Here is a 22,385-nt window from a genome sequence, read left to right as displayed (position 1 = left end):
AACATGCCTGTTGTTCTTTAAAATGTACTTAATGCTAGATTAGAGAACATGAGAGGGTTTTTTTTTGTTTGTTTGGGTTTTTTTCTCCTGTTTCCACCAGCTCATTTCTAAACCATTTAAAATAAAGAGCTTGAGCATGTATGGTATTTAAAAAACCTTTCACATGATGTTTTTAAAACAGATCAATTTCAGCATTAAAGTGTTAGGAATTCAGCCAAAGAAAATTCAACTCACGATTGTAAAGCTATAATGATAATGTATTATACCCGTCTTCCTTGAAAATGATTGTAACAGTAGAGTTGAACCTAGTGAATTACATAATTTAGGAGCGTTTGCCAGAACGCTGTTTTAGGGGGGATTACTGTAGTCTTCCTTTTACAAAAGCAGAGGGGGAAAGATGGATCCTATTATGAAGTACTTAAATGAGAGAGAACAGTCTTCACAAATTCTCTTAAGATAACTCATTTGAATAGAACAGAAGGTCATGTGTTTGTATGCCAGTTATCGCACTTAACTGCTTGGCAGAGTATGTAGGGAGAGTACAAGAGGGAGATTTTTGCTTTGCCTCTCCTCTAGCCTGAATTAAAAATGTATTGCCTGTTCATTGCTGACATCAAAACATTCCCAGCTAGCCTGAAGTTAGTATTCGATTGTGCTTTTAACGTTTAAAAAATTAACAGCATGACCTGTCTAATATAAATAATGAAAGGCCTAGAAAAGTAAAAGCTACTGCTGCTTCTCTTGGCAAAGCTCTAGGACATTCAGGAGTTGTAATTCATCTAAAAATCTGGCAGAAAGGACTGCATGGTTTGTTGTTTTTTTTTTTCAGTCTTCAAAGCAGGTGTTGTACATATGATGTGCTATTATATACTGATGTAACTGCTTTAAGACTGACCGCAGGATCTGTGTTCCCACCACTCCTCCATCCATTCCACTTACTAGAGTGCTTGATTTGAAGAATGAGACTGGGGACAATTATTTTTCCAGCAGGCTGAGGTCCAGATTCCAGGTAGCACGCAGTAGGCATCTAAAGTTCAGCACATATGTACATTCCTCTGATTTCTTTATCTGCCTTGTGACTTTCCTGAGATCAAAGTGTGTGCCTCAAATCTGGCATCTGCTCGAGTGCTTTCCTGAATAGGAAATGGGATAATTTCCTGAACAAGGGTCTTGGGAACACAAGTAAGTGAATGTAAATGAAGTGAGGCGGATACAATAGGCTTGGATGTTATTTGAGCAGAGAGGCGAACAGTAGTGCTCAAAGATTTCTTTCTGGTATATATTTTATAGATGTTTGAGAGAAAGTTTTGCTTCAGAATCAGCATGAACTGGAATTTGCAAATATTTAATAGTGCCCAGCCATGTTTTATCCACCTGCCCAATTAAGAGGATGGTGGGATGATTTATTCTGTTTTCACTGGGCTCTTAGCAGTGGCTCTGGCTTCCTAAATCATGTAGGGTACTAGAAAAACTTAAAATTTATTGAGTCTTCAGAAGCCACACAAGATCTGACAGGGGAAGAGATGAGCGAGTCTCTGGTCTCTTAGTTAATACCTGTGAAAAACAGGTGGATGTGTTTCTCCTGATTGAAGCAATCGAGATGTGGAGTGAATGTTTCTATTGAATTTCAGGATGCTTTTTGTAATCATGGTAGCCTCTTGAAGGCTACCTCTTTCCCGTCACTTTTCTACTGATCAAGTCAGGAACAAATCGGATTAAAAATGGAGGAAAGAGAGGGAACAAGTCAGAAAGTTGTGGAAAGAGATCATCAGCTCTATCCGTGAAGTATTCAGTTAAAACAATAATTTGCTTTGTTTTCTTATCATCTCCTAGGTCATCTCTGCAGCAAAACAACTATAAAATCCTTTAGAGACAAACAAGCAGAAGGAAAGAAAATGAAAGTGTTTTTCCCTGAAGGGTTGATACATATGGATAGATTGGAAAGGAATAGAAATGTGAAAACTCAAAAACTAGTGCCTTTACCGTGAATATAGCTTACGTCTGACGTAACCAAAACCAAAAATGTGGGGTGCTGGGGCACAGTACCTGACTGAAAGCAGCTAAATAGACTGTCTCATGGGACTGACTTCAGAGATGATCTCTGTTGTTTTAAAGCAACAAAAAAAGGCTAATTAGTGCTTGGTTATATCCTTCTGGTCAAAACGAAGAATTAGATAGGGAACGTAAATCCCAGGAGAAGGTTGTTAGGACCTGTCACATGAAAACTGAATCCACTTAGGTATCCCTGGAGAAGGCAACACTTAAAGCCTGATCATTACTACTTGAACATGGAAAATCTAGGGGGCATAGGTGTTTGTATTTTTTACCTCCTAACCTCTGTTGCCGGTCCTGACGAGATTTTTATAACCCCCATGGCTTGAGCCGCTGCAGGAAAGTGTTTGCATTCAGCTTGGCTCAGTGCCGTACAGTCCATTTTAATCACTGTGCAAAGTGAAAGGATAACAGTTTTACTGTGGTGCTCGGTCTGAAAAGAGGGCTCTAAGCAAAAGCCAGTTACTCTTCAGAGGGATTTCGTGATTCTTGCAGATAGGCTTTAACAAAGTGTAAAGCATACTGACACAGGCCTTTAATGGCTGTCATAAAACATTCCCTCTTTAGTGTTTTCTTAATATTCTAAAAACTAACTGAATTACCTTGTGTGTTCCATTTAAATTCAAGTGCTATGAAAATGTAATTAGCGTTAATATTCTGGAGATACGTTGGATGTTGGGAATTTTCTGTGCGCGACCGTCGTTGGCTTTTGAAGAACGCTGCTGCTTTTCCTTGTATCGTGGCATGCTGCTGAATCAAAGCCCATAATGCAGGCTGGAGGTTATCCTGCTCTCTCCCTTTCATGGTGGTGAGCCCACAATTAAATTGCTGCATTGAATGCTCCAGCTGGTTGGTCTTTTTCTCTTATCCTGTGGTTGCGTGCTCTCCCTCACTCTTTCTCCTTAGTTAACTCCCAATACTCTCCTCTCTGTTTCTGTTTCTGTTTTGCTAGAGCTACTCAAACTGTTTCAGGTCTCTGGTGAAGGATATAGCATGAAAGATCAGTAATTGGAACCCCAAATAAATATTTGAGGAGAGGAGAGCTCTAGTTCCGCGTTTCCTTGGCGCTGCTCTGTTCCTCAGATTTCCAAAGATGATTATATTTACCCTCAGTTCTTCTGAATCTCTGTAACTCGGTGGACTTTGACCCCTCTATTTTAGTACGTCTGATTTTGGTTAAAGTAACGTTTAGGGGTTCATACGCTGTGATGACCAACATACAGTTTGGTGTTGGATTTTGGCATTTATTTTCTAAAATGCCAGCAGCACAGTTTTCTCTGTCTGGTAGCGTTTCCGTGCTCACGCTGTTGTTTTCCTCCATCACTGATCTTTTCTGGGACAGAATTCCTTTGCAGCCTGCATGTGCCCTGGGGCACACCCAATGTATTGCCTATACCAGTTGCAATTTGTGCCTTAGCACCTTCTTGCAAATCTTTTCACCCCATCCAAATTACCTGCTCTGCTGTGTGCTGAAGCATGTGGTCTTAGTTTAGGGTCTGTTCAAAGGGGAGGAGATTGAAGTGAGTGCTGGTGAATGGAGAATGGATCAGGTGAATTGCTCTGCGGATTAAAAAGGAGGATGTTTGACAATGCCTGGGTTGTGTTACCATCAATTAAATTCAATATTTACGAGTTGGCAGATGTGGATGAGAGCAGACTTGATGGTAAATGTAATCTGTGAACTTTGAAGCTTCTGTAAACCTATCAGAAGTGTTTAACTCCTTTTCCTGCCCATCTGTTTCTTTTTCTTTTGTTCCCTGCTGAAACCAGGTCCTTTGTTCAAACTGTCTTGCTTACCAAAGGGTGCTTGTTTTTCTTGCCACGCTCCTTGATTTCTCTACCTTCATATGCCTGTGCTAAGATATACTTTAACCTAAACCTATCTTTCCTTTTTTGCCTCACAGCTGTGTTCCTCTGCTGCTTCACTGCTTGTACTTAAGCTGCATCGGTTCTTCTCTCCATCCTTTGACCCTCATAGTGTCAGTAGTGATTAGGCCTTGTGTGTGTTATGTCCTTCAGCCAATGATTACTGGAGAAGCTGTATTTTAAAGGATTTATTGCAAAAATCCATCTGTGAAAGGCTAGCCAGCAGCCCTCACCATTGCTTTAAGCCTCTACTTTTCTTGCCACCGCCATGCACCTGTACACCAGGAGGGGCCAGGGAAACAGCAGTGCATGCTGATAGGATTATACGTCAAAATTACTAGGTATCTCCAACTTCTGCTGTGTGGCTCGCTTAGCTTTTCCAGCAAATTGATGACTGTATGGTGGAATACATGATTGGAATTAACATGTACGAACATAGTGGTTTATTGTTCATTTTATCACCCATTTCATAAAATCTAGACTTTGATGCTTTTAATTAGTTTAGATTAAATATCGCAGTGGTACCGCCAGGGCAAGCAGACCTCCAGTGTAAACAGTTACACGGCTATTTTTAAAGAAATTACACACACATACACATAATGTACGTACCTATCTGTGCTTCTACGCACGTAAAACTTTTGGGAACGCTTTTGTTTTGAAGACTAACTGCCGAGCCTACTCATTCTCTTTATTCTGGACTTCTTTATGGCTGTCTCGCAGCTCTTGCTGCAGTGCTGCACATCTAGACTTTGATGTTTTTTATGACACTCTTATCCACTAATTAACTTCATTAATTTTGCAATTAGTGAAGTTAATTAGTGGGTAAAAATGCTATATAAAACTTCAAAGTTTGCATTTTAATCATAGTTTGTATTAAAAATAATTATCACACGCTTGATTACTAAACTCAATCCGGTTAGCTCAGGCAGGGTCATGTGATATTAAAACCAGCTTTGTTCTCTATCTTTCTTCACTAGTCAGTAGCATTTTTCACTAACAATTACTGAGACTTTGGTATCTGAAAATGCGGCTATGGGGAAAAGGCAGCGAATGAGACAAAAAAAAAAATATTTGATTATGGTATGGCTGAGTGGAAGTTGGGTGTCAGTTTGGGCAAGTAGACAAACAAGTTGGAAAAGGAGGAGGTGAAGAGATGAAAAAAAGTTCTCCGGGAGTGGAGATGTGTGTGGGAACAATGCCTGGCTACCAGCCTCCCCTCCTTTGGTGAGCCCTTTCAGAAGAGCTGCTGTCCCAGCTGTAGTCCCTGGCTCTTGTCAGCCTGATCATGGCTCACTGCGTATACCTAAAGGGAAGGGCATGGTAAGGAAAACCCACTTGCTGAAGCATCGACAGCGAAGAGGCGATGTTGGAAGATTAAAACAACGAGCACAAAATCTGTGAGGCTGGAGTGCATACTGGGATGTAGTAATAGCGATAATAGTGATATATTTATAGTAATAATAATAATAACAACAAAAAGATGCAGTAGCACTGTAGGTGTGGGTGACATCAGGAGCACAGCCACTATGCAGACACTCCGTATGGTGGCTGTAGAGCACCCCACAACGTTTCACACCATCTCCCCCAGTTTAATAAAAAGAATGTACCTGTGCTTACGGGTATATGTAAACGAATGCATTTGTTTAGACAGACAGGTGTTACCTTATGGTTAGAGACATGCAAAAGTTTTGCTGTGTGGGAACTCTTGGTTACAGTTTTCCTCCCTGGGCATAGGGTCTTGGTGGGCTGTGCTGGACTGCCCCTTCCTCTCGCCCCAGTGCTTCTTAAGCCCTGTCCTGTCACCTCCCTGGTGGTCCCTCTCCCACCTCATACCACTCCTTACTCACCAGAGCAGTCTCTGTCTCTTTCCTGGCATGTCAGATTTTTTTTTTTTTTTTGACATTTCTAATTTAAGCATACGGTTTTGTTGTAGTAAGTTCTCCAAACACAAGCCTGGAACAGTGCCTGAGTCCAGGCTCCAGTAGTGGTACATCCGTCTATAACATTGGCACCAGCCAACCAAGCAGCATTACTGCCTGGTCGTTTCCCTGCAATGCATATTGTATCCATTTTTATAGTTTCTTTTATACTTTCAACAGACTTTATAACAGCAATAATGTCATTCGGATAATTATACCGTAATTGACCTTAGCGTTGAGCATCCTTGGCTTTTACTGCAGTTTGCTTAATACTTCAGGATGGTCAATTATCTCGTAATTCCCACTTTGTTGGGAATTATTGTTTTAATTATTACACTCCAAATACATCATTTTGGCATAGTAGTAAGGGTACGCTGGGGAATGGTCATACTCGTGAATGCTTAAAGAGTTACCAGCTTTATCATGTGGGAGGGCTTTTCATCCTGTCATCTCTAGTCATTACTTTTAACACTGATTTCATTTAATTATCACTTAGTCTGCTCAGGCCAGGTCTTCATCTGCAGGAGCTAGCATATGGGGAGTTGGGGCTTGCAGGATTTGATAGCAGTTGGATGGCTGTGTGAGCTGATGTCATGGTTTGATGTGGAGGGGGGGGTGGTTCTGGTGGCAGGAGAGGGGTTTTGCTCCCTGCGACCTCCCTGGTTTTGGAACCGGGTTAGGCTTAGTTCTGGCCACCAGATCAGACTGCCATCCCCCTCGGGGTTGAGCCAATAGGGCGCCTCTGCGAATTGCCCTATTTAAGTCAGGACAAAGGAACCGGAAAAGGTGCTTCGCCCAGGATCGAGCAGAGAAGGGAGGAGGGCACTGCCCTCGCTCCCTGGCTCCCAGCCGGGCGGCTGCCTGCGTCGGGCCGGCGCCGCCCACGGAGAATGGCGGCGGTGGAGCCAGCTGGGGAACTCGGGGGCACCCCACTCCCGGGGTGCCCACTGGGCTGAGTTCACCTGGAGAGGACTGAGATCTGAGAGAAACAGCCGCATCGACAGCAGGTCAGTGAGGATGGAGCGGGAGGAGGTGTGCCGGAGCCGAGTTTCCCCTGCGGCTGATGGTGAGATGGCAGGCGGCCCCCCCTGCAACCAGGACGGCCTCGGTGGAGCAGAGACCCACTCGCAGCCCGTGGGGAGAAGATGCCTGAGCCTGAGGATGGTCGTGTTGGGGTGCACGACAAGGCAGAGAGGCATCTGGAGTCTGCGTGACGACCCACGCCGGAGCGAGTGGCTACAGCTCCCTAAGTACCCGAGACTGTGGTAAAGCCCACACTGGGGCAATCTGTGGGGAAGGATTGTTTCCAGTGGGCTGGACTCACGTTGGAGAAGTTTGTGGATTTTTCCTCGTGGGTAGGGGATCCATTGGAGCAGGGGAAAGGGTGTAAGGACTCCTTCTCCTTTAAGAAAGAAGCAGCAGTAACAGCACGGAATGAACTGACCTGCACTGCCCCAGTCCCTGCCCCCTGTGCTGCTGGGGGGAGGAGGTAGAGCCGGGAGGAAAAGGAAAGGCGAGGGGGGGGAAGGTGTCGGTTTTAAGATCTGGTTTTGTTTCTTTCTGTCCTCTCGAGTAATCGATTTTTTGTTTCCCTTTGTCCTTCTAAGTAATCATTAATAAACTGTTTTGCTTTGAGAAAGCCCTGTCTGTTTTGCCCAGGACCGTGGTTGGTGGGTGCTCCCTCTGTTCTTGTCTCAACCCTCAGTCCCTTTGTTTGTTTTTTTTTCTCTCCTCTCTACTTTACTGGAGAAGGAGAGACTGTGTGAGTTTTAGTTGCTGGATCAGCCTAAAACCACGACAGCTGACCATATTGATTTCTTTCCTGTCATGTTACAATGTTAGACATCTATGTTAATGCAACTAACTTGCAGTGGAATTTGGAGGTAAAATGATGAATTTTTTTTTTTTTTAATTTTCCTAGCAATTCAAAGTATTAATTATCTGAAATAGCAAGCATGCTAATGTTAGCCCTGTTACTGATGAGAATTTTACAGCTTGTATAGCCCTCTTTATGTTCATTTGATTTGTGCCTTTGTGGCACTGGTACTCTCTCAGGAGCAGCACTCTGCCAGCGTAGGAGAGAAAGCAGAGTGGTCCTGGTTGTGGCTGTCCTCAGCACTGCCCAAAACAGGGGCTGAAGCATAGCATGCCATGCTTTATAGCCTAGTGCAAAAGATATTGTGGGTCCAGCACTAGAAACGCACTGTTCCACTTCTTCAGAAAATTATGTGAACGAGGCCACCTGCTCAGCCTTTTTATAAATCAGTATGTTCAGTTGGTTTTTGTCAGCATTTTGTGGTGTATTTAACATGAATAAAAATGTTCTACCTAAGCAGAATATGAAAAACCAGTACGTTTTTCTAAAACAGAGACTAAATATAACCTACTTTCACCAAAGAGTATTTTTTCCTGTGTCAAATCTAATTATTATATGTGAGCTAAGTCAGTGTTGGTTAGTAGGAAAATGCTGCTCTCTTGCAGATTAACACATTTTATTGAAGAAAACAGCAGTGGGAAAGGACTTTATTTCTCTATAAATTTTAATAGTTACTAAAATGAGGACTCCGGCCCATTAAGTTACAGCCTGCCAAGTCATAATGCTGAATCACTTAATTTCTCTAAGTAGCTATCCTATTCCAGCTTCTTAAAGGCAGCTGTTAGGAGAGCACCGATGTTTTAATCAAGGAACAGGGCAGAGTCTGACAGCTAAACAACAGTGTGCTTCAGTGGAGGTTTTCTTGCACAGTCTGCAAATATAAGGACTTCTCTTGGAGTGTGTAGACTTACACGCTCAGGAACCAAGGTGTGAGTGGGTACAGGGTTATGTGTAGGAATCTGGTGTCAGTGGAAACCATGAGAACATTGTTACATGCTGGTATTTCTCACTAAAGATAGATCCTTAGAGTGTTTTTAGGCTGAAAAGCTATTGCAAAGAATAGTGGGAACTTGGTATGGGTAATAGTGTTGTCCCTTGCGCACTGAAAATAGTAGGCATTAGGTCCATAGGAAGATCTAGACCATAGCTTGTTGGCTATGTACATGATATATCTTTATTACTTAGTGTAAAAGATAAATTTAGATCTGTCAGCACCAGTGTCAGAGATCCTCTGAAGTCAGAGATCTTTATGTGGCAGGTGCATTACACGTCGAAGGGAAGAGGAGCTAGTACTTCAGGGGTATTGATTGACTGGGTCCATGCAAGGAAAGGAGTGGGACAGTTAAGTGAGAATGTTCTCTAGTAGTTGACTCTTGAGGTAAAATAATGTTTAGTCCTAGTACACTGGCCAAATTTCAGTTTGGGACATGAGATTCTGCCTGCTGTCAATAGGTGAGTTGTCTCTGTTTTTCTGCTAATGTCGGGTAAGATACCGCAACAAGATCTTATAATATTGGTATCAAGTTGGATCCATCTTTGGAGCAATAAAACCCTTAAGCAGTGTGCATTGCCCCAATGCCCGATGTGGTGCTCATCCTTTATGTGCTAGTGATAATTAGCTACTTTATCATTCTAGTAGGGAGCTTTAATTTATTACTTTATTAAGCAATGAAATCAAAGATTAAAATGGTATCTATAGCACATAGCTAACTAGATTGTGAAAAATGAAACTATATGGTTTCAAATTTATGAAAATAAATATTTCTATTTAAATAAGTGCAGTAGTTTACTTTAATTCTTTAGACACCAGTCTAATTTGTAGTTTACTGGTGATTATTTTTCTTCGTTTTAAAGTAAATTGCTTTCTGTAGGGTGAAGTTGAGAAATAATGAATTGAATTCACATTACAAGCTGCTGCCTCCCAAATTGTAAATGAATATAAATGTAATAGGAGCATACTATTAAAATCTTTTGCAAAAGACTATGCTATATTGTTGCAGTAAACAAATACATTTTTCAAGCCATCGATTCATTTAATATTGCGTTTCTACTTGGCCTTTATTTTAAGGGCTTCTGTGCCTACTGCTGCTACTGTCTCCAAATGCCTTAACATGTGTTGTCTCTTCGGAGCAAAAAATAACATTGTTAGTTTGTGTCATTTACTGTAGTAGTTGATTAATGACCTGCTTTAAAGGTAAATCAGTGAACATATTTTAAGATGTGTTTGCTCAGGATGGGAAATCCTTGTCTACCCATTCTGTATTGTCAGACAGAGAGAGAGGAGCAGTCAGGCAACTGGGAAAGGCATAGGCTGTGTTCAGCACTAGCTTTGTTCCAAAACTTTTATTTCCACTCAGTGTACTTAGAGGATAATTAGCAATTACCAATCAAAAAGATGGAAGATTTTTACAAATTCCACCGCTCATTAATCTGAGCTGCTGTTGACAAGAATTGGAAATTTTAGATAAGTGGAGAGGAGGACCTGAGTGTCCCACCAGGGAGAAGTGTTCTCGCCTCTGACTTGGGCAACAACCACAGCTTAACTGCTGTGGTTAAGTGTTCTTAATCCTTACCAGAAGCTTGTGGCGTAATAGGTTAAGGAAAAGCAGAAACTCAGTAATAGCGATGGAACAGAAGTTGCACAATGTAAATGCTAATTTCTTGGTTTGCGTTCCTGGTAGTAGCTATAAAATAAACCTAGGGAGGTGTGCACTGAAATCCCCCAAACCAAACTGCTGTGTTGTAGTTTTATGCGGAACAGCAGCTGTCCACAGCACATGGAGGAAGAACCCCAAAACCAGTTCTGGATGAATGAGAGCCAGCGAGGACTTCTTCAGTTGTTGTTCCTCCCACCCCCTTGTATAAGGAGGACAGAGAGATGGAAGGAGTCAGCAGGGTTTCAACTGAGAATTACTTTCATCTTCATTCCTGTCAGCTCCAATTCTGCAAAATGCCTGAACACATCTTTACTTATGTATGTTCAACCATTGACTTCAATGTGAGATAAAGTTTAGCACATGCTTAAATGCTTTCTTGAACTAGGGCCAAAAGCTGCTGCTGCTGCTGCTAAAATCAATCCCAGAAAGAACTCTGCATCTTTCATTACTTCCTTTTTTGTATACAAAGATGCAGGCTCCACCAAGCTTTGGAAATATGGTAGGAATTGATAAATATCACCTGCCTTTTTTAAAGGAGTGGAGCAGAATTGTTGGAATGACAGAGCATAAATTATATATTATCTTCCTTTCTCTCCTGTCCCGTATGCATGCTCTTTAATGGTCATTACTAAACGAGGGCTGTAGAGTGGCAAGAGACTCACTGAGGCACTGCGTTGTTTTTCCATCGACTACAGGCACAGCCAAAATGAAACGAGTTTAGGTGTTTTCCCCTGCTTTGAGACTGTTCAGAAGCTTGCATCTTTGCTAGAAATCTTCATTGCAACGTTTACTGAAGTCTGACTTACCTTGAGCCGCTTTGTTCTTCTTGATTTGCACAGGCAAACACACACATATGCACACTTACCCCCCTCGTCTGGGAGTATTGATTTAACCCTGCGTATTTGTAGAGGAAACAAGCCAAAATCAGGCCAATGCACAGTAGTCACAAAGTGGTCCAAAGTAGCTCTGTGTTGGTCTTGTTGACACTGCAGATAGCAGCAACAATCCGTCGGCTGATGGGCTGTGTCTGTCTCTTGCAAAGCATTACGCACCTCTAATACAAGACACTTGCTGGGTAGCTATCGCGGGTTAAGACCCAAAATGCGCTCTGTGAGAACACCTCCCAGTCATATTGTCGGGTTAAGTTGTGTGGAGGGATAGTGACGAATAGACTGCTGTTCTGAATGAGCACCTGAGGATGCGGCCACCTGGGTGCCAGGCTGCAGCACCGGGCGGCGGCAGGGAGCACACCACGGGAGAGAAGCTCCTCTGCTTAGTGACAGAGCTCCAGGAGGAGATGAGTAGGTTGAGGAGTATCAGGGAGTGAGAGAGAGAGAGAGAGAGAGAGAGACACACCATGGGGATCGCGCCTTGCCTTCCCTGGGACAGGCCGAACAGGCAGGCGGGACACGTGATACAGAGGATGCCCTATCCTCTCTCCATCTTGCTGAAAATGGGGACGTAGGGGATAGGGGGTAATGACGACAAGTTCCTTCCTGGTGCAGCAGGAGCATCTTCTCCATGACTAGCCCACCTTCCCACCTGCCCTTGCAAAATAGGTATGAGGCTCTGCAAGTGAAACCGAACAGTAACAAGGGTGATGGCTCATTTAGCTTGGAGGTGTCGCTGAGGTTAAGTCGGCCTCAAAACTGCTTCTGTAAAGAAAATAAGACAGGTCGTTGTCATTGGAGACTCCCTTCTGAAGGGAACAGAATATGCAAACCAAACCTGCTTCTTAGGGAAATCTGCTGCCTTCCTGGGGCCTGAGTTAAAGATGTGAAGAGAAAATTTCCTACCCTGGTACGGCCCTCAGATTATTATCCATTATTGATTTTTTAGGTAGGCAGTGATGAAGCTGCAACAAGAAGTCTGAGGGCAATCAAGAGAGACTTCAGGGCTTTGGGATGACAGGTTAAGGGATCAGGAGCACAAGTAGTGTTCTCCTCTATCCTTCCAGTTGCAGGGAATGGTGATGCAAGAAACAGGAAGAGCCAGCAGACTGGCTCTGAGCCTGATGTCACTGGCAGAATTTTGGGTTTGTTGATCATGGGTTGGTTTACATGACACCAGGCCTGCTGGCAACGGATGGAGTGCACCTATCTCAAAGGGGGAAAAGAGTCTTTGCACAGGAGTTAGCAAGGCTCATTGAAAGAACTTTAAACTAGACTTGAGGGAAAGGGTTAAATCCAAGCTCGCTAGAGATAAGCCTGGGGGCTGCATGCCAGTATTCGAGAAATGTCGTGTGTGCTAAGAGGTCCTTCGGTCTACCATCTCAGTGGAGGCAGAAGATGGAGATCCATGTGGCAGCAAAGACACGAGGGTTATTGATGTGTTAAAAACCGCAGAAGCACCTGAGAATGGTTACATAGGATTTAGAGCTTCTCCCCCAAAAAGGTGGTGAGATCAATAGCCCAACTGGAGTGCATCTCTGCACCAATGCATGCAGCATGGGCAACAAACAGGAGAAGCTGGAAGCCATTGTGTAGCAGAAAAACTATGATATAGTTGCCATCACGGAAACATGGTGAGATGACTCGCACAACTGGAGTGCTGCAGTGGACGAGTATAAAATCTTCAGAAGGAATGAGCAAGGAATGAGAGGGATGGGGTAGCCCTGTATGTTAGGGAGTGTTTTGATTGTCTAGAGCTTAATGGTGGACGATAGGGTTCAGTGTTTATGGGTAAGAATCAGTGGGAAGGCCAACAAGGTACATATCTTGGTGGGAGTCTTAAAGACCACCCAACCAGGATGAAGAGGCAAACAAAATATTCTATAAGCAGCTGAGAGAATTCTTCGAATTGCTAGCCCTTGTTTTTGTGAGGGACTCAACTTACCAGATATCTGCTGGAAATACAATACAGCAGAGGGGAAACAGTCTAGGAGGTTCCTGGAGTGTGTGGAAGGTAACTTTTTAACACAGCTGGTGAGTGAGTCAACTAGGGAAGGCATCCCACTGGACCCGTTTTTCATGAACAGAGAAGGACTTGCGGGTGATGCGATGGTTGGAGGCTGTCTTGGACATGGTGATCGTGAAATGGTAGTTTTCGATTCCTGGAGGAGGAAGAAGGGACCTCGGCAGAACTGCTGCCTTGGACTTCCAGAGGGCAGACTTTGGCCTGTTTAGGAGCCTGGTTGACTGAGTCCCTTGTGAGGCAGTCCTGAAGTGCAAAGGAAGGCTGCACATTCTTCCAGAAGGAAATCTTCAAGGTGCAGGAGCGGGCTGTCCCCATGTGCTGAAAGACAAGCTGTCCAGAACAAGACTGGTCTGACTGAACAGAGAGCTTTGACTGGAACTTAGGAAAAAAAGAAGAGTTTATGACGTTTGGAAGAAGGGGCAGGCAAGTCAGGAGGACTACAAAGATGTCATGAGGTCATGCAGGAAGAAAATTAGAAGGGCCAAGACCCAACTAGAACTTAATCTGGTTACTACTGTGAAAGACAATAAAAAAATTTTCTGTAAATACATTAGCAATAAAAGGAGGGCTAAGGAGAATCTCCATCCTTTATTGGATGAGGGGAAACATAGTGATAAAAGATGAGGAAAGGCTGAGGTACTTAATGCCTTCTTTGCCTCAGTCTTTAATAGTAAGACCAGTTCCCTGGGTACCAGCCCTCTGAGTGGAAGACAGAGACGGGGAGCAGACTGAAGCCCCCATAATCAGGGAAGGTGGTTAGTGAGCTGCTACACCGCTTGAACACACACAAGTCTATGGGGCTGGATGGGAGCCACACAAGGGTACTGAGGGAGCTGGCAGAAGTGCTCACCAAGTCACTTTCCGTCATTTATCAGCAGTCCAGGCTAACTGGGGAGGTCCCAGTTGACTGGAAGTTAGCAGAAGTGACACCCATCTACAAGAAGGGTCAAAAGAAGGATCAGGGGAAATACAGGCCTGTCAGTCTGATCTTGGTGTCAGGGAAGGCTATGGAGCAGATCATCTTGAGTGCCATCACATGGCATGTACAAGACAATAGCTGATCAGGCCCAGTCATGGGTTTACAAAAGGTAGGTCTTGCTTGTCTAACCTGATCTCCTTCTATGACAAAGTGACCCACTTAGTGAATGAGGGAAAGGCTGTGGGTATTGTCTACCTAGACTTTTGTACAGCCTTTGACACCATTTCCCACAGATTCTCCTGGAGAAACTACCCACTTGTGAGTTGGATGGGTGTACGATTCGCTGGGTAAAGAACTGGCTGGATGGCCGGGCCCAGAGAGTTGTGGTGAATGGAGTTAAATCCAGTTGGTGCCCAGTTGGAAGTGGTGTTCCCCAGGTGTCAGTTTTGGGGCCAGTTCTGTTTAATATCTTTGTCAATGATCTGGCTGAGGGAATCGAGTGCACCCTCAGAAAGTTTGCAGATGACACCAAGTTTGGCAGGAGCATTTATCTACTTGAAGGTAGGAGGGCTCCACAGAGAGATCTGGACAGGCTAGATTGATGGGCCAAGGCCAATTGTATGAGATTCAACAAGGCTCAGTGCTGGGTCCTGCACTTGGGTCACAACAACCACATGCAACGCGACAGGCTTGGGGAAGAGTTGCTGGAAAGCTGCCTGGTGGAAAAGGACCTGGGGTTGTTGGTCAATGGCCAGCTGAATATGACCCAACAGTGTGCCCAGGCAGCCAAGAAGGCCAATGGCTTGTATCAGAAATAGAGCAGCCAGCAGGGCCAGAGAAATGATCATCCTCTTGTACTCAGCACTGGTGAGGCTGCTCCTCAAATGCTGTGTTCAGTTTTGGGCTCCTTACTACGACAAAGACATTGAAGTGCTGAAGCGTGTCCATAGAAGAGCAACGAAGTTGGTGAAGGGTCTAGAGGAGCCGCTGAGGGAACTGGGTTTGTTTAGCCTGGAGAAGAGGGAAGGCTCAAGGGAGACCTTACGGTTCTCTGCAACTACCTGAAAGGGTGTTGTAGTGAGGTGGGTGTCAGTCTCTTTTCCCAAGTAACAAGCGATAGGACAAGTGGAAATGGCCTCAAGTTGCACCAGGGGAGGTTTAGATTGGATATTAGGAAAAAAGTCTTCACCAAAAGGGTTGTCAAGCATTGGAACAGGCTGCCCAGGGAAGTGGTTGAGTCACCATCCCTGAAGGTATTCAAAAGACATGTAGATGTGGTGCTTAGGGACTTGGCTTAGTGGTGGACTTGGCAGTGTTAGGTTTATGATTGGACTCGATGATCTTCGAGGTCTTTTCCAACCTAAATGATTCAACGATGTTTTCTTCATCTCTTTTCTGACTGCAGAGCTCTTCTGTATCTCCCTCAGCCAGTTTCAGAACAGCAGAAAAGCACAGAAATTCAACAGATTATTCTTCAGATAGTAAAAAACAGAAGACAGAAGAGAAGGAAATAGCAGCTCGTTACGTGAGTAGATTGTCTGCATTGTGCATTGTTGAACTTAAGTCTTGCTCTGTAATTTCACCTGACTCCTGTTAAAAATTGAGAGTCAAATTTTTAACAGGTTCTTACTGCCTGCCTCTAACATCTGTGCTGGGTGGAAGGCTTCGGTGTGTAACATTGATAGTGTTTTTAACAATATAAATACAGAGCACCTGGAAGGCGTGTGACAAGAGGACTGAGCATTAGTTAGGTTGAGACGTGGTAGGTCTGGAGTCTAGCCTGGCTCCACTTCCCAGTACCGTTCAACTTTGGACGAGGATTTTCATCCTGTATCCTTGTTCACCAATGTGAAAACTGGGCAGAATGCTATAGCTGGGGCAACCTGTTAAGCAGAAGCCCTATAAGTGACCTAAATACTATAGTTGTATCACCATATAAAACTTAGTAAAAGTAATTGCTGTGTTGCATAGTTGTGAGCAGCCTCGCGTTTAAATTGATTTGTTTTTTCTCAGTACTTAAGAGACACTGGAACATCGCATAGATGTATTTAACACATTGTGATCTGTCATTACAGGACAGTGATGGTGAAAAGAGCGATGACAACTTGGTAGTTGATGTTTCCAATGAGGTATACACAATGGTGTTTTTTCTGCCTTACAGTTGTGGTGGGAGGGTTGTCTTCAGTGATTCAGGTTGTCTTCTGTGTGTATTTGGTATATGAGCAAGATTGCAGCCTTTGCCTTTATAAAGGAGCTTGAAATGCCTGAGGGAATCCAGTTAGGTTGTGTTTCTTTAGAATGTGAATCAGATCTGTAACATTTATTTCTTCAAAGGACCTTTTTGTTTCTTGTATGAACCAAAAGTGTGCTTGAGATATTTGAAGCCAGCCCAGCACAGCAGATAGGATACAGCTCATAACAGTGTCTGTGTTTTCTTTCACACGGCCATGACTTCATATGTGAACTTTTATCAGGTCTGCCAAGTGCCTCAAACCTTTTCAATCTGTCACCTGACAAATGAGATTTGCTTGCCTGTTCAAATATCCACAGATTTGTAACATTTTTTTCATGGTTAATAGCATGAACTTTTAGGACTCTCTTAAAAAAAAAAAAAAAAAAGTCTTTCATTATCCCTCTCAATTTCACAATTTTATCAGCTAAATCAATTAAGAACTGAAGGAAGATGTCATTTTTTGTGACAGATTTTCATTCCAAAGTGGGAATTAATCAAGACAAGCACTAGTGGCTAGTATGAAGTTTTTATACTAACCCATGTTGCTGATGTTTAGGACCCTTCCTCTCCCCGGGGAAGCCCAGCACACTCTCCACGGGAAAATGGCTTGGACAAGACTCGGCTGCTGAAGAAAGATGCACCAATTAGTCCGGCATCTATTGCATCCTCTAGCAGTACTCCTTCCTCCAAATCCAAAGAACTTAGCCTTGTAAGTGCTTCAGAATGCTCCTGACCCATGATCATATGCTGAAACACATGCTTACTGGATTTCTGTCTGGACACAGTTTGAATTTCCACAGCTATCAGTAAAGAACTGTGAAGCATCAATTTAAAATTTGTTTAATTTATCTCTTCAAGGGAATTTAATAAAATGGTAAGGAGAAAGTCCACAGCCTTTTTTTGGGATAGGAGAGGTTATTTTCACTGGTGGTGTAGGTAGATAATAGATGTGCTGTGCTGAGAGATGTTTTTCTCCTCCCCCATATGAAAAACTGTCATTCTGAGAGTAAATAAAAGTACACAGGGGTTCCTTGAGCTGTTTTCCTGTACTGTGGTTTATAGCAAATTCAGTTCCCCGCTTGGATGTGATTTGGTTGTTAGCTTTGTTTGAATTACCAGGCCATATACAACAACAATAATTTTTATTTTCTATCTAAAAAGTAATCTGTCATTTACAAGAACCTTCCTTGACTTGCATCGCAAATCACAATGCAAAAAAAGAGCTGCCTGCAAGTCGGGAGTGTTCTTTCCTTTCCTGTTTGTGACCACAGTTAATCACCTTCCTGAGCTGCACAGTAACTCTCCTCTCAGTTCTTCACAGGTCAGGGTACGCGATTATTTAAAGAAATAAAATAAATATAGAGAAAGCTTAAAGTGAATGTAGTGCTCAGGAAAGGTGACAGAATGATAGGTTCAGACCCAGGAGTCAGTGGATTGTCTGATGAACAAGTTTGTCACAAGAGTGGCACTGCACAGTTCCTGACTTTGTACCCATCACTGTCTCCGTATTCTGTTTCCCTCACCACCTTTGGGCATGAGTTGTTGATCACTTGTGGGTTTTTTTTTCTGCAATTTTTGTCCACCTGGCAGTGGCCTCTCACAGAAACTCATAATTGTAGTGGGAGCAGGTCCACCATAAGCAGAGTGAGACCACCGACAGGTTTCGCATGTGCTGCCAATGTAATTGTCAGAGAGCAATGATTTTCTGTCATTGACCTCATTCTGAATCATACAGATGCCCCTGATGAGGAAAGCTGTGAAGGCTGTAGTTAATTCCCAAAGCCATTCTGTCTTTTTCAGTGTCTCTGCAGCTTCTCTTCATCACTAGGGACTGTCGAAACTCAAACCCAAAAGCTAAATATCACTAATCACACACACTCTGCTGTCTTTCCAACCACTAGCTAAAAACGTAAAATAACTATCTTCCCTTTTTCTTTTTTGGTGACTAGAATGAGAAATCTACCACTCCTGTGTCTAAATCAAATACCCCAACTCCAAGGACTGATGCCCCAACTCCAGGCAGCAACTCTACTCCCGGACTGAGGCCAGTGCCCGGCAAACCCCCAGGTGTGGACCCGCTAGGTTAGTGTCCGTATATTTCAGTGGTTTTAAACGGTGGCCATTTGTCCTGAGCCAGGCTCACTTTAAGTCTAGAGTGACGAGGTAGTATATTACAGCTGCTTTAACTGGATGCTGAGCTGGTTCTTCTGCACTTTAATACAGTGCGTATATATATATATATGTTTATTTATTTATTTGTTTTTATTTTACTGTTTGCCAAACTTATATTTCATCTGATGAGTCTGGGCTGACTGTGTGACTTCTCTCTTTTTTTCTCCTTGATAGCTTCAGGTTTAAGGACACCTATGGCAGTGCCGTGTCCTTATCCTACTCCGTTTGGGATCGTGCCACATGCTGGCATGAATGGGGAGCTGACCAGCCCTGGAGCTGCCTACGCGGGTCTACACAATATTTCTCCTCAAATGAGTGCAGCAGCTGCAGCAGCAGCAGCAGCGGCAGCGTATGGGAGATCTCCGGTGGTGAGTGTTTGCCGTTAGTGCGTTCAGTGTTGAGAGCGGTTTATATTAAATGTAAGACCTGAGGGGTTAAATCTAATTCAGTCTCTTTGTAATTTGAGGAGTATTGCTATGGAGAACATGAGTTAAACAGTCTTCCTTTGCCTAACTCCATATTTAATACACCTTTTCATTTTGCTTGGGGAAAACTCTAGGTTGGTTTTGATCCACATCATCACATGCGAGTCCCAGGCATCCCTCCCAACCTCACAGGCATCCCAGGAGGAAAACCGTGAGTATCAAACATTCGACTTTAAAAGTCAATCATCTGTTGAAGTCGTGTTCCCTTGCCAGTTGGAATTCCCCTTAGCTACCAAAAACTGTTGTGCGAATAAAAATAAGTATAGCTATTTGGCAAGGGCAGGAGAAAGAAACACTGTTTGATGTTAAAGTTGCATTTGTAAATTTGTTTTGAAGACTAATAAGAGGTGACAAGGACTGGGTGATACAGAGTAAAGGAGACAGAAATAAATGGAAAAGGAGATGAACTTTGAGATGTTACGTGCTGAATCCGACTGGTTGGTCTTATATGGAAATGTAAACTGGAAAGGGATCTCGACTTTCCATCTCCACTGTACTCTGTTTCTCAGTTTAAAAAAATGATTTCTTTGTTCACAAAAGCCTTGCAATTACTTGCAACCTTATCGACTGCTATAAACAGCAGTGTGCAGAGTAAGGAACACTGAAATGTTTTGTTTGATTGAAAATACTGGAAAGAATTATTATATCATAATGTTCAAATTCATCCTTGATGGAACTGACTGTAAAAGGTGACCTGCTCTACCAGGCTTTGCTTGTTGTGAGCCTCAGAAAAAGAATTACACGGATATGAAGAACTCTCTGCTCACAGCCCTCTTGAGTTAGAGAGGGGAAAAAATAAAACAGCGATGCAAACCATATTGATCCAGATATTATGTAAGGGTCCTCCAGTTCCACTTCTTGCATGACACTTGTGAGAAACTGTGACCAGCTAATACTGGAGAGTTTGGAGGGCAGGAGGTGTTTGTGCCAGTCCTTCTCTTGCTCTCGTATGTATAAATGTGTTTGTGGAGGACGAGTTGAGGTGTAGTCACACACGTAGATGCATGTGAGTAAATGCATATGCTTACATGCCAGTGAGCTTGCAGACACACAGGGTTAATAACATACCATGGTGACAAGCGATCCATCCTAGTGCCTATAACTCCTCTTGTACATGTGTGTCACACAAATCATAAACCATGTCCAGCACTCTCAGACATCACATGCTGGTGGTCACCACAAGTTTACTTTTCTACTCGTTGCGCTGTCCCGTTAGGTGGCCGCATAAAGCAAGTATGAAAATTGGTGTGCAGCAGCTCCTGGACCAACTGCTTGCTTTAAAAATTCTGTAGGGCACAGATCTTCATCCTATGTATGCAGCAGGCACTTAGAAACGTCTTGGCGTAGTGTTTAAATGTTCGCTGGGTTCAAGTTCATCCCTGGTGGAGTTGGTCACCCGGAATAAAGGGCGACCAGCTCTCCCAGGACTTACTTAGCATGATCTGAGAAATGGCAACACCAGAGGTGTTGAGAATTCCCTGCTCACAACTTGCTCCTGTTAGAGATGGGGGCAATACAACGCGAGGCAAACTGGAATCAAACTTGTTCAATTCTGGTGCATCTCCAAGGTTTTTGAATGTTGTTGCCTTACTGGTGACTGTTTTAGACATGTAAATACATCTGTCATTTGTCTGCTGTAGGGCCTGAAACCTTTGAAATCTGTGGTTGTTTTAGCATGATTGCATTGATTTTTCTTCATCTTAAGTGCGGTACTTTTCACAGCTGTCATTCAGGATTGTTGCTTTCTCATTTACTCTTCCTTTCCCTTAGAGTGAAAGTTGTGTAAATTCTCTGCGCTGTTGAGTGTCTGTTGAAATGGAGCAGGCAGCATGTGGCACATCAGGGATCTGGCCCCTAATAACTCTCTTTTCACTTCGGAGATACATCAAAATGCTGAGGATTGTACAATATATAAATAGAAAACGTAGCGAATGTGAAAAGAAGAAAAAAGTGCTTGCCAGGTGTTTATAGTGTTGGATATTTGTAAGATATTTAGAGTATTCGAAATAAGCTACATGCAGTGTTAGTTCTCAGAGTGAAAAAAACTCAAAACACTCAACCACCACAAAACCAAACCAAGTAAGAAAGCAACAGTTTAATCACACGTGCTGGTATGGAGTATTGAATAGAGTGAGAATAATGTAGTCACAGATGACTCCAGATCTAAGCTTTACTTCTGTAATTGTTAAATATATTCCCTGTGTACTTCATAAGCATGCTAAAAATTGCGTTGACTGATAGAAGTATCCTACACTCAGTGCTCAACATGGCCCTGCAGAGAGTGACTGCATACAAAAATCAGAAAAGATGATAATGAAGTTCCACTTGTTTAGTTAGAGATTTCAGGTGACCATCAGCTGCATTTTCCAGTACCTTACTGCAGCAAACAGTAATTAGGGAGATAACGAGGAAGATATTTCAGATTTCTGTGGTGGTAATCGAACCCTGATCTATTCATATAGTCAGTTTGCTGCTTCTTACAACCACAGAAGTCTGTCCTACCCTTTCCTGAATGTGTTTAATGTCAAAAAGTAGAGAATGATGAGATGATCTGGCACTCAGACCTGCCAGAACAAGAAACAGAGCGCAGGTTGAGAAGAGTGTGTAAAGCTCTGAGAATAGGGCAGGAAGGTGAAAATGTGGTTGCATTTTGTCCCACTGAAAATTATTGTTCTACTGTTAATGTACTATGAATCTTAAATAACAAATTCAGTAGTCGAATTCTGAAGTCTGCCTTCTTCAGTGACTTTGAAGCAACAGTTAAGGAAGTGATCTTCCTAAGTATTCCACCAAAATGATTTTTTGTAACCTCGTCTCATCCCAACATATTGACAATGGACTTTTCATCAGTACTGTGACGATTTTTTAGCTCTAAGGAAATTAAAGCCTTCTGTTTAAGCATACCTTGGTGCGTGTAGGTGAACCCTCTTACAGAGTTTGTGCTCTTGTAATAGATGTGATGTGTCAGGTAGCATCTCAGAACAAGACAATTTCACAGCCTAACTGTTCTTCCTGGAAAATATTTTGAGATGAAGCTGTTGATAGGTTATTCACAGGTGGCATAACTGGCAGTCACACAACACATTCTTTCTCAGTGAGAGCCCTGATTCTGGCAAGAGAAATTGGGATTTGTAGTTGTTGTGTCAGGTCCAAACACACACACACGCACACACAAAAAAAAAGCATGGCAGGGAGGGGGAAAGAAAGACAGCAAGTCCAAAAGAAGGAAAAAAAGTTCCAATGCCTTTTTGCTGGTCTGTCACGTCAAATGTCAGCAACTGTGCCTTGAG

The 22,385-nt window shown here is 43.1% G+C and overlaps 1 protein-coding gene across 1 annotated transcript in view; it reads left to right on the top strand.

The window, feature by feature from the left end:
- LOC104378058 (transducin-like enhancer protein 4) overlaps nucleotides 1-22,385 on the top strand; it is a 105,816-nt gene that overhangs the window by 77,244 nt on the left and 6,187 nt on the right. The window contains 6 exon segments of the mRNA XM_086629682.1: nucleotides 15,611-15,730; nucleotides 16,281-16,334; nucleotides 16,995-17,147; nucleotides 18,388-18,520; nucleotides 18,785-18,978; nucleotides 19,170-19,246. Of these exon segments, the coding sequence (XP_086485808.1) occupies nucleotides 15,611-15,730; nucleotides 16,281-16,334; nucleotides 16,995-17,147; nucleotides 18,388-18,520; nucleotides 18,785-18,978; nucleotides 19,170-19,246 (731 nt within the window).

This window comes from Tauraco erythrolophus, chromosome Z (assembly GCF_009769465.1).
Source record: "Tauraco erythrolophus isolate bTauEry1 chromosome Z, bTauEry1.pri, whole genome shotgun sequence".
NCBI classification, from domain to species: domain Eukaryota; kingdom Metazoa; phylum Chordata; class Aves; order Musophagiformes; family Musophagidae; genus Tauraco; species Tauraco erythrolophus.
The sequence above is the reverse complement of the archived record's forward strand: the minus strand, read 5'-3'. Positions and strand labels throughout refer to the sequence as shown.